Below are 12,820 nucleotides of genomic sequence, written 5' to 3'. Positions count from 1 at the left end.
GAATGCAGGAGAGAGGAGGAGATAACAGACTAAAAAATGAGCACTGAGGGACTTCCCTGCTGGCACAGTGGTTGAGAATCCTCCTGCCAATGCAGGGGACACAGGTTCGAGCCCTGGTCCGGGAAGATCCCACATGCCGCGGAGCAACTAAGCCCATGTGCCACAACTACTGAGCCCGCATGCCACAACTACTGAAGCCCGCGCACCTAGAGCCCGTGATCCACAAGACAGGCCACCGCAAGAAGCCTGTGCATTGCAAAGAAGAGGAGCTCCCGCTCACAGCAACTGGAGACAGCCCGCGTGCAGCAACGAAGACCCAACGCAGCCAAAAATAAATAAAATTAAATAAATTTATTTTTTAAATGTTTTTTAAAAAATGAGCACTGAGGCAATGGAGTCCAAGGTATATGGGGAAAGAAGTGAAGATGGGAGATGGCTAACAGATAGAGAGCAGAGCGGTTAGAGACTGGAGGTCCCTGTGAAGTTCAAGAAGTAGGTGTAGCTGGACGTTTAGGAGTTCACAGTAAGTCAGATAGTGAGCTATTGGATTTAATATTTCCCAGATGACTGGGTCCAGGATGTGGCCATGGGAGATGGTGGCTGAAGTCGAGTACAGGAAAACATCATTGGAGGTGAGGAGGTCAAGGAACTGAGAGAGCAGAGAATTTGGTGGGTAGTTCACATGGATGCTAAAGTTAAACAAGATAACAAGCAAAACTTGGGAGTAGAGAAGATGACAGTGGACCAGATATTAGTCTTCAATGAATGAGGAGGAATGACGAGTGAGGTCAGCAGATGACAGCAACGAGGATAAGCAGTTTAGCCAGGCAGCAGGAACCTCAAAGAAGCAGTTTTTACAGAAGAGAGAGAATAATGGCCTAGCAGTGGTACACAGTGGCTATGAGGATGCCAATCCTGCCTACCCACTGCTCACATGGTATGCAGGCAATGAGAAAATGAGCAGCCTCCATTGGAGAGGAATGAATGCCTTCAGGAAGGAAGACCAGTGAAGATGCTGAAGAATGAGAGATGGAAAGGTGGATCTAAGAAATGTTTGGGAGGGGAATACAGTAAAGTCATGTCAATGCACATTTAATGCAAATTCAACTACACTTTCTTAGGAAAACAAAGGCTTCATTTTTCTTTTTCATAAAACATGTTCCCCAGTGCAAACTAATTACTTGTTCATTGAAGAAGAGCAATGCTTGCAAAAGAATCTGGCTATTAGACTTATGAGAAATGGTACAATATACACAAACTACGTGTGCTGCATCTTGTGGGTGATTTGAGGGATTTTTCAAAGGTTCAACTGTATATGATGACTTTAGAACCTAACCATTGCATGAGATGAGTCTCCTTGGAAGGGGATGGGTTGGATCAGACTTCTAGCAGTTTCTTGGTTCATGTGAGGGCTGGTGGCCTGGTCTTGGCTTGATCAGGGCAACTTAGAGCCTTGCAGCATCAAATTGGTCTCAAGGCACATTTTTGGCAATGAATTCTGAAATTATTCAACCTAATATATGCAGAGCCTGATTCATAAATGATTTCAAGTTGAGAAAGACAGATAAAATAAGAACAGCCACAATCACTCACAATCACTTGCTTCACAAGAGAGGCAATCATGTGAAAAAATGTAAAAGATTAGGTTTCTCAATTTACATTAAGATAAAGTGACACAGGTAGGAAAATATATTTGTTTGCTTACTCAGGATACATAAATTCAGTTAATGTCAAGCACATGTCCCATTAGTTATGTAACTGGATTATATAACCTTTAGAATACCTTGTTCTCATTAGCTAAAAGCTACTTTTTATAAGATTCAATTCCCTTTTTTTCAACTAAGCACATACAGAGGTCTCTAATATCTTTGAAATGTTAAACAAAATATATTTGATTACATAAAATTTCACAAATTCTTTCCACTGATTTCCAAATTAGATATATAGCTCTATAACTCAGTGGTTCTCTTTCATGTTTCATAAGGTTTCATCCTTTAAGTAAAAAAAAAAAAAAAAAAGCAGCACTTTTGGTAACTATTTCTAGTTAGCTACACTTCTTCTGACTAGATATTTTAGCTCAAAGAGAAAGGTGTCTTACCCACCCCTCAATTTTTAAAATAGAGAGTATATTTTAGAAAAGCCTTGTGTTTTCAATCTGAGCCTAAGAATTTTCCCAAGTAGCCAAAGTAAAATGCATAAGGTATTTCCTTTGACAACTTACAGCACACAAAGCTTCTTAAATTAATGCCTTTTTACCAGAAATGTACTTTCCTGGTACAGTAGCACTTAATCACCATTACATAATGGACTTCGGGTTGTTTTAAATGCTCAATGCAAATTTGAACAAAAGTCTATATTTAGGCCTAGCCAATCACCAAGTCCTTTCTTCTTTTGCATGATCTTTTGTATTTGATTCCTACTTGGAATCTTGATTCCTGCTACTCCCACTAGTCAAAAATCTCAAAAGTGGGTTACCTACTCTGTTTACCAACGTATATTCTTCTGGTTTTTCTTGATCATCCCCCTTATCCATTTTACTTGCTACCAACAATATCACCTAAATCTTAACTTTCAAAAATTAAGGTTTTCCCACAGCTCTCCCTGCCCACAAGATCACAAATAAAATCTTTCTTGTGACATTCACAATCTAGTCGCCACAATTTGTTCCTTATTTATCCAGCTCACCTCTCACTATACCTTAGTGCAAAGCCTCTATCAGCCAGTTTATATCCCTGTAACGCTGGATAAACACCAGGTTCATAATTTCTAGTTCTACATGCTCATCATCATTCCCCAACTTCCTCATCCCCCAACTTCTTGAAATCTCTCCTTTCTTATCCAAATCTTGCCTACTATTTAAGGCCTGTCTCAGGTACCACTTCTTCCACCAAGTCTGCAGTCTACATCATGGATCTCTCCTTCCCTGGATGGCTCTGGTACTTTGTGTACTTTTTGTATCAGTGCCATCTCAACAAATTCTAAGTTCCTTGAAGGTATCATTTTATAACCCCCAGTCCCAGCTGAGTGCTAAGCAAAATCTGAAAATACTTGCTGAATGGAATTAACACATCAATGAATGTCAAAGGTTTCAGACAGACTAAAAATGTGTTTTGTAACATAGAATAAAAATGTGTTTTGTAACATAGCAATTTATAACTGTTATCCATGAACCCATTTCTTTTTATATCCAACTTTTTTTCTTTTTTCATCTTCTGAATATGTATAAAGCAGGCTACTATTGGGGTATTTTAAGTCAGTTGAACAGGTATACAAAGGCAAAAGAAGTATAGTCTAGTGGGAAAGCAAAAAATTGGGAATAAATACTTGTTTAATTACTAGAATAGGGTTCAGTATGGGAATTTCAGTTCATTCTGCCATTCATTTGCATAATTACTTAACATTCCATCTTTATCTATAAATAGGCAGCACTATTTTTTAAATTTATGTATTTTTTATACAGCAGGTTCTTATTAGTTATCTATTTTATACATATTAGTGTATATATGTCAATCCCAATCTCCCAATTCATCCTATCACCCTCCCTCCCCCGCAGCACTATTCTTTTGTTATCAATCTGAGTATAGTTTTTCAAATCTGAAAAACAATTGAAAGCAGTGACCCATATTAACAAATTAGATTTATAATCATTGTATCAACTATTAAGTTCTAATTAATACTTATAAATAAGGCTCTTGGGGGGAGGGGAGAATCCCACTCTGAGGAATTATTATATAGCTTTGAAGAACGAAGAGACAAAATTAGCCACCCACTGTGGCTCCTCTTTTGATTACTGCAGGGTTTCAATCCCTAGCAAATAACACAAAGACCCAGACAAGATCATTCTATTATTTAATGGCATATAGTTAAATGCTTCATTTCCTTTCTGTTTACAGCTCAAGCACTAGAGCATAATTATGATTAGTCAGGGTGCTTATGCTATCAGCATTGTTTAAGAATGAATTATAGCACTTAACTATGCCCTATTGTATCTTTTAATGACAGAGGCAGGGAACCATTCTGATTTGCTAAAAATCCACATTTCACCTCAGTAGAGTCTTGGTTTCTTCTCATACTCAGATTTCTTAAAGTATCTCTGAAAAGAATTGTTTTTAAAAATAGCAAGCTTATTTTTTTAGTCTGCAATAATGCAATGTAGTATTATGTCACTTGAGTATAGATAAATCATTGTAATGCAATGTCATAGACCATTATAATTATAGCATAGAGAAAAAGTAAAGACTGTCCTTTTTCTTTAATAACTAACGTCTCTTGAGTCACCTGTAAATTGGACCAATGTTGTAGAACAAATGCAGTCGTAAAAAGGACATTTCCTTTAAGCTACCATGCTTATCTGTGCACTAGAGAGTAGGAATTCTTGGGAGAGGCCCCATAAAAAACAGAAAGAATGGTCTTCTCTCTAGAGACATGGTCTTTTCTGTTTACCCTGAGCATAGCCAGAAGGCAGATGGCTATGAACAGCAGTAATAAATAACCTCATTGGAGCAGATAAATGGCCCTAGTTCTGTACCACAGCTTCCAATCTGCAGATATATGAAAAAGCACTTCTGTGTATACTGTTGGTTTCTGCTAAAGTTATTGTCTACAACCTAATGTCCCAAGAGCTCTTACATTATCTGTGATTTAAAAACAAACAAACAATTACAACTCAAAATCTGCAAGCATAATCATCAGGGGAACTGGGCTAGCACACTGCTGGGAACATGATTATTACCAGATTCATTGATTTAATGTGGGACATGAGAAAAGCAGCAATGAAAATGGCTGACTCTATTTTTTATTTGGAGATTCTGCCTTAATATGAAAATGGATAAACTCATCTAACAGGTCTCTTTCCACTGCTACTCATTTTATGAATTTTTTTGAATAATGTAAAGATTATGAAAAACCTTGATTCTCTCTGAAAATAATGTATTATAAGGGCTAGCTGGGTCTTCTGATGATCAAATTGGCATGTAATATAACTGTGTGGCATAAGAGAATGCCCAGGATTTAAATCTAGGTTTGGGTCTCAGTCACCTGTTAGCTGTGTGACCTGGGGTAAGACAATTAAATCTTTGTAAGTCTGCCTTCTTATTTGAAAATGAGGATAATAATATCTGCCCTACCTCAAATGAGATAAGTATATAAGAAAATACTCTTATAAAGTTACAAATGTTAGTTCTATTTAGTTATGGGCTTACTACTGTATGACAGCATGAAACTTACAGTTCATGTCCAAATTAAGATATAGCACTATTTATTAAATATTTAACACTATGATACTTAGCCACTTGTAAGGTCCTTATACCATCAATACCTTGACAAATGTACATTATTAATGCTCCTGAAGAGAGGGACAACACATTAACTCCTTGCTCTTTTATTTCCAAAGTCTTTATTTAAATGCTTGGCTCATCTTTTAATTTTAAAATTGATTAACCTTAAAGGAACACCTATCTAGTTTCTGACTATTCACAGCTCAGTTATCTAAGAGCCCGGATTCTCCTCTCTCATAAACCTCCTACTTTATTCATAGTTATATAATTTCTTGGGTATATCTCTATTTCTGGTAAGCAATATGGAGAAGAGAATGATGAAAAGTATAGTCCACTAGAATCCTTTTGGTGCCAGAGGTGTAATAATTTTTTTTGGGGGTGGGTAGTTAAAAGATAAGAAATTTGAAAGTTAATGGCAGATTTCAATTGTCCATTTCATTAAGTTTCATTGAGTCTCTGCTCAGAAGATATATCACCAGAGAGGCCTTCACTGACCCTGCTCCCCACCTCCAATGCCATCTCCTTGTAAAATAACACTACTTTGTTTTTATGGCCCTTGTCATTACCTGATATTATTTTTGTTTTTATTTTATTTTCCCATTAAAATGTAAATTCAGTATGTACAAGAACTTTGTTCACAAGTGTATTCCCAGCAGCTGGCACAGTCACTGGTACTAACACGTTCCTATGAATGAATGAAGGAATAAATGAATGACTATATCGGTAATATTCAGATCCCTACATTACGATACATGATCAAAGCAAAAAATAAACTTTAAAAATATTAAAAATTCAGAGAAAGTACATTGGTAGATGCCAGGGGCTGGGGGCTTGGAGGGGAGTGGGGAGGGGGAATGGGGAGTTAGTGTTTAAAGGGGACAGAGTTTCAGTTTAGGGAGGTGAAAAGTTTGGGAGATGGAAGATGGTGAGGGTTGCACAACAATGTGAATGTACTTAGTGCCACTGAACTGTACACTTAAGTATGGTTAAAATAGTATGTTTTATATTATGTGACTTTTACCACAATAAAAAACATTAAAAAAAAAGTACTTACTAAGTATACATTTTCTTGGTGGCAGAGAGTTCTGGAAAATAGAATATGTTTCTAAGATATCTCAACATCCCCAACTAGTATGTTTACTATTTCATCAGGAAAACATATACACATAGAAACATAAAATTAGGCTGTTTAAACAGTTGTAAAGTTAAAGAAGGAAAAGTTGGAAAGGTAAAAAAAAGTCCTCATTTTGTCCTTAAATAAGAAATTAACTTCGACCAAAGTACACTGATATTTTGAATAAAAAACTCAATAACAAGAATTAATGTAAAATAATATACACTCTAGATGGAAAGAAAAATAAGGGAAAAAGTCACTCATAGGGAGCTTCCCTGGTGGCGCAGTGGTTAAGAATCTGCCTGCCAGTGCAGGGGATGCAGGTTCGAGCCCTGGTCCAGGAAGATCCCACATGCCGCAGAGCAACTAAGCCCTTGAGCCACAGCTATTGAAGCCCGCATGCCTAGAGCCTGTGCTCCACAACAAGAGAAGCCACTGCAATGAGAAGCCCGTGCACCACAATGAAGAGTGGCCCCTGCTCGCCACAACTAGAGAAAGCCCGTGTGCAGCAATGGAGACCCATTGCAGCCAATAAATAAATAAATTTATATATAAAAAAAAGTCACTCATAAATTTCCACTGCCAACATTTAATAATGACGGTTTTTAAACAGGTGTATGCCTATGCTTTTTACATAATTTAAATCAGAATCTGATCTCTTCTGGAAATTATATTTCTTTCATATGTGATTATTGAGAAGAAAAAAAATACTATTAGAAAGATGACTCAAAGTTTATTTGGATATGACCATTTATTTCAGGTAGATGTTTGAAGGTGCCTCAAACTCTGAAAAAATATAATTCATCTAACTTAAGACATATTTAAGAAAAAAATATGAAAGATTTCTTAGATATAAGAATAAGTATAAATCACTAACAAATGCTTAGTTAAAAGATTCAAATTAAAGCCTTACATTTTGTTACGTTCTAAAAGACCTGAAATTTTTTAAAACTTAAAAAATAAAAAGTAACTTACCTATAGGATATCCCAATGCAAAGTCGTTACTTTGTGTAGCAAAAATAGGGAATAGTCCAGCTTTGCTAAATCGACTATCGGGACTGGCAACCAATAAGGTTAATACACATACAATGAAAAATACAGAAGCTTTGGCAATTAAGATACTATATAGAAAAGACCAATCCACATGGGAAAAATTAAGTACAACCATGTTTTTGAATAATAAAGCTGGAAGTGCAAACCTGGAGACAAAATTTCCCAGTCCTTTCGCCTGTGTTGATGTTATAACATTGGCCCTTCCTGCTATGTAGCCACAAAGGACTATGCCAAAGCATTCTAGTAAGGCTGGAAAAAGCCTTGTTATTGACATTGAAGGTGGGTCATTAGTGGAATTAAATCCATGTGTTACTGGTGAGGACAAAGTCTTGGTCATATTGACTGCAATGGTCAAGTTCTTGGCAGGTATATCAGAAAAAGAATTCATTTTCTTTCACCCTCCAACTCCAACCTGATTTCTGGAAAGAAAGAAGAAAGATTCAGTGTGAAATCAGTGAGAAGAATTCTAGTTGAAAGGATATACTGGCAAACACAGATTTATTAAATGGCCAAATAAATATACAAACTTTTTTCAACAACCATCAGAGAAAACTACAATGAAAAATAAAATGGGTGGAAGTGTCTGCTAACAACAGCCTCTTGACTCTCAAAGGTGGGTCAGCTCAAAATATTTATGTTGCTGTCCTATATTCAGTATCAGATATGTGTAAAATAAGATCCACAGATTTTACAGCTGTAATGATGCCCTGTGGTCCTCTCCAGTGCTCCACAGTCAAGCTCTGCCTAGTGGATGAGAGCATGGCACCCACAGAGTCTACTGAATGTCCACCTGCAGCCAAATTTTCCAGAAATTTCAGAAGTTCTCAGGGCTACATCTAAGAGTCACAATGGACAGGAAGGTCCTTTCCAGCCTGCGGAAGGACTTGACTATAGGATAGGAAGAAGAGTATAATAGAATATCACTGATCAACTTTGAACCAGTAACTTACTTTTCTGTACCTCCTTTTCCTCATCTGTGAAACGGCAATAATAGTACCTACCTCATAGGAACTTGATATTATTCAATATCAAGTCCTTACAAACACATCTGGCACAAATAAATCACTTAACAAAAGTTAAATATAACTTCTGGTGGCATATAAGAGAGAAAATGAAAGAAAAAATGATGGCATCCCACGAGCCTACTCTGTTGCTTTTACACCAGCCAGACATATTGGCTGTCTTGAATTCCCCATAGTCCTTTGTGCCACAGGGGCTTTGCCCAAGCAGTTCACACTAAAATATTCTCTTCCCTGCCCACCCACATAACAACTACCCATCCTCCGAATTATATCCAAATCAATTCAGGAGTCGTTGTATCAGGTAAGGCTCCTCTAACACCATAGCCAGGCCAGGAGTCTTTCTCAAATAGAATCATGTTCCTTAACTTTAGGACACTCTTCTCAGTTTATAATTATACTATGTATTAGAGTGACTGTGTGATTTATGTCTGTCTCCTTCACTAGACTTTAAGTGCCATAGAAGCAGGGACTATGCATGTTTTTGCTCACTTTTGTGTCCCTAATGCCTAGCACCGTGCCTGGAGCACACAGGAGATTTAGGAGACTAAAATAATTACCTGCTCTTAAATAAACTTTTCACCCTTTAGTGGATCAATGTTCTTTCTTAGGAACTATCTACTTCATGGACAGAACTTTGTTTTTTTGTTTTTTCCTGAATGTTAAGCATTCTAAGTTTTTCACCAAGACCACAGAATGTGTTCTGAAATGTTCCAAAGCTGTTCATAAAATGTTAAAGAACACAAAATGTCTTGTAAAATGTTCTAAAGATGTTCAGAAAATGAAGTAAGGAAAACTTTATGTTAATATGACAATACTTACCAGACTTTCCTCTTGCTGCCAGGGACACAATGAACATTAGGTTTGAACAACTCTGCAACTAACCAGCTTTTATTAGTAACTTGAAATTGACATAATGACAACTGCCAATTCCTAAGTGATTATTCTGGGTTAACCATCTAAAGTAGCCTTATATAAGGTAGAAAGTAAAAAAGCTTATGCTTCCTGAAATGTATAATGCCCAGGTTAAGTTCTCAAACACCCACATCACATTAAGGACTCAGATGGCAGGCCAAAGACCAACAGCTGATACAACTGGGGGTGTGGATGAGATAATTTTCTCGGTGCTACCCTGGCATAAACTGAGCCATTTAAAAACATTACATTTAATCTGGATCAGGACAAATATTTTCCTACTAGGATTAGATAGGAGTGGTCAATATACACAAAACCTGTAATACTCACATACTTGAAGTTTACCAAATAAGCATCAAATTATATCCTGAGAAGGCTACTGATTGGTACAGGTGCCCATAATTGAAGTAAGGAGCTGGTAAACAAGTGAACAAAGGTGTTTAACATTTGGAGCCCCTGAGAGATGTGGACTTGAAAAGGCAGTGCTAAAGATTAAGGTGATAAACTACTCCAGTCTTCTGTTATTTTTTTAAAGTTCCCTATATTTCTTTGCCTGGAGCATTATAACTTACACTGCTCCCTACCCCTTATTTGTACCACACTTGCATATCAATGTATTCCAATAATTTTTAAACCAACAGTTTTAACTAAACTTGCAGTTGTTCAGTGAAAAGAGTCAGATGGCCTGAACCCAATTTGGGGCCTATCACTTATCAACTCTTCGGGTAACTCAGCCTCTCTGTACCATAGCTTCTTCAACTGTAAAATGAGAGTAAAAACCTCCTTAGAGGGCTATTGTGAGGACTGGAGCTTTTTTTTTTTTTTTTTTTTTTTTTAATTAATTAATTTATTTATTTTTGGCTGTGTTGGGTCCTCGCTTCTGTGCGAGGGCTTCCTCCAGTTGTGGCAAGCGGGGGCCACTCTTCACTGCGGTGCGCGGGCCTCTCACTATCGCGGCCTCTCTTGTTGCGGAGCACAGACTCCAGACACGCAGGCTCAGTAATTGTGGCTCACGGGCCCAGTTGCTCCGCGGCATGTGGGATCCTCCCAGACCAGGGCTCGAACCCGTGTCCCCTGCATTGGCAGGCAGACTCCCAACCACTGCGCCACCAGGGAAGCCCAGGACTGGAGCTTTTATACACAGCTTATCACAAAGTAGGCCTTCAAGAAATGGTAGCAGTTGCTATTAGGAGTTGTGTGTCCTAATAATAAGAAGAATGGTAGTAAATTAAATATAATTCATTGTTCTATGCAGTTCTTCAAACATACTTGGTATTAAAGAGCCTCCAACTAAAACAGAGGGATGGGATGGGTTGTAAGGTCATCAGTTTTCATTTTATACCAAACAACTAAGAGGAGTTCAATTTGATTCAGTTTGATCTTAGTTGTTAGCAGGGAAGGGAGAGCTCTTTATTTCCCTCAAGGTGATGGTCAAATAGCTGTAGCAAGGCCCAGGTTTCACTTTCAGTTAGTCAAAAATTAAGAGAAAAACTTTGAAAAGTAATCTTCCCCTTCCCATGAAGTTTCTTTTAATGTTTCTTGATATTGTAGAAGCAATATCTGCTAATTGAGGGGCAGTCAAAATAACCAAAAAGGACTTACAAAGTTTTATCTCATCTTAAATTTTTTTCCAACAGGAAGAGAATATACTTTTTTAATATAAATTTATTTATTTTATTTTTGGCTACGTTGGGTCTTCGTTGCTGCGCGTGGGCTTTCTCTGGTTGCGGCGAGCGGGGGCTACTCTTCGTTGCGGTGCGCAGGCTTCTCCTTGTGGTGGCTTCTCTTGTTGAGGAGCAGGGGCTCTAGGCGTGCGGGCTTCAGTAGTTGTGGCTCATGGGCTTCAGGAGTTGTGGCTCGTGGGCTCTAAAGAGCAGGCTCAGTAGTTGTGGCGCACGGGCTTAGTTGCCCCGCGGCATGTGGATCTTTCCGGACCGGGGCTCGAACCCGTGTTCCCTGCATTGGTAGGCGGATTCTTAACCACTGTGCCACCAGGGAAGTCCCGAGAATATACTTCTTAAAGCATTCTTTTAAAATAAACAGGAGCCACAGCAATGGAAGTTTAAAAAAAAAATAGCATCCAGTCTTTTCATCTCATTAAAAACAAGGCTTGTTAAAGAACAAAAAAGTTCGCTTGTTACAGTAAAAGACCACTCACTGGGGCGGGAGCAGAGAAATGCTATACACCAGCCACTTCTGGCCACTCATATTTTGTTTAGATAACATGGAGGAACCATTAACATTGTAAACAACTGCTATTAAGTGAAAATGGGGAGGAGGGTTCTGACGGGTTTCAAAGAGAAAGCTTTAAACTCTTAAGCTATTTCTCAAACACCCAATAACCTTTAGCCGGTGGGAAAAGCATAACACAGTGTGGTCCTATTCAAGCACCCTTCAACACCAGCAGTCACACCATCCACCCACTCCCACCTACTTGCAGGGGACCAAACGTCTTCCCTAAAGACCCAGAGCGGGGAGGGAGTGCTGAGCACTGCCTCTTCTCTTGTCGGGAGGGACAGACTTTGGCCCTCTAAGATAAGGATGTAGAGAATCCGTAACCAAATAGGCCGCCTAAAGAACAGCTGCCACCCAATGCCTGGGCAGGCAGCAGTGGAAGTGTAAAGGCAGCCTGGGTTCTGTGCCTGGGATACAAAGTTGGTCGCTCAGCTTCCCCAGGGCATGGCAGTCACAAAGCATGGTAAGTGAAATGCTCCAAAAAGGAGTAAGGGAGAAAATTTGGTGCAATGCTCCAGGTACCTGGGCAGAAGCTCCCAGGATGGCATTCACTGAGGCCACCCCCCCGGAATAAAGGGAAGAGTCTGAGAATGGTTGGGTGGACGCACGTACAATGATGTGCTCCTCAAACTGAGGGATGGCAGCTCTGTCACCAAAGGGGACAAGCCGCCCCTTCCCCTACGTAAGTCTTTCCGAGTGGCCCCGCACGTCCTAAAGGCGGGCGCTACGGGGCAGAGGCGGGCAGGCGCAGGCAGCGGATTGCGGGCCTGGGCGCTGCCCACCTGCTCAGACTCGAGGGGCGAGAGCGGGGTCACCAGGGGCCCGCAAAGCCGAGCCGGGACCACGCAGGTCGGCGCCCCGGGGGCCCATCTCACCTGCTACGGCTGCATCCCCGGGGCCGCGGGAGAAGGGAGTCGATGTTCGAGGTGGGCCAAGTAGGGAGGAAATCACCGTCACCTCCCACCCCAGCCCTCCTAGCCGAGAGCTGCCGGCTGCCAGCGGCCGGCTATAGCAGCTCATTCACATTACGAAAAAGTGAGGCGCTCGTAAGCCGGGACCGGGTCAGCTCCTCCCTGCGCCGCCGCCCCGCCTCCAGGCCCCGCCCCCGGCCGGGGGAACCACAGAGCCGCGCCGTCCGAGGCCCCGCCTTCAGGCTCCGCCTCCCGCCGCGAGACTGTACGCCGCGCGGCCCCGGCCCCGCCCCCGCC

General features: G+C 40.1%; 1 protein-coding gene across 1 annotated transcript in view; it reads right to left on the bottom strand.

The window, feature by feature from the left end:
- Positions 1-12,695, bottom strand: part of GPR155 (G protein-coupled receptor 155) — a 42,972-nt gene extending 30,277 nt beyond the window's left edge. Inside the window, exons 1-2 of the mRNA XM_081242979.1 lie at positions 12,488-12,695; positions 7,366-7,862 (exon numbers count right to left, since the gene is read on the bottom strand). Of these exons, the coding sequence (XP_081099105.1) occupies positions 7,366-7,831 (466 nt within the window). The 5' untranslated portion in view covers positions 7,832-7,862; positions 12,488-12,695. The remainder of the gene's footprint in view (positions 1-7,365; positions 7,863-12,487) is intronic.
- Positions 12,696-12,820: the final 125 nt, after the last annotated feature.

Source organism: Mesoplodon bidens (genome assembly GCF_964165515.1).
Source record: "Mesoplodon bidens genome assembly, chromosome: 8".
Lineage (NCBI taxonomy): Eukaryota > Metazoa > Chordata > Mammalia > Artiodactyla > Ziphiidae > Mesoplodon > Mesoplodon bidens.
The sequence above is the reverse complement of the archived record's forward strand: the minus strand, read 5'-3'. Positions and strand labels throughout refer to the sequence as shown.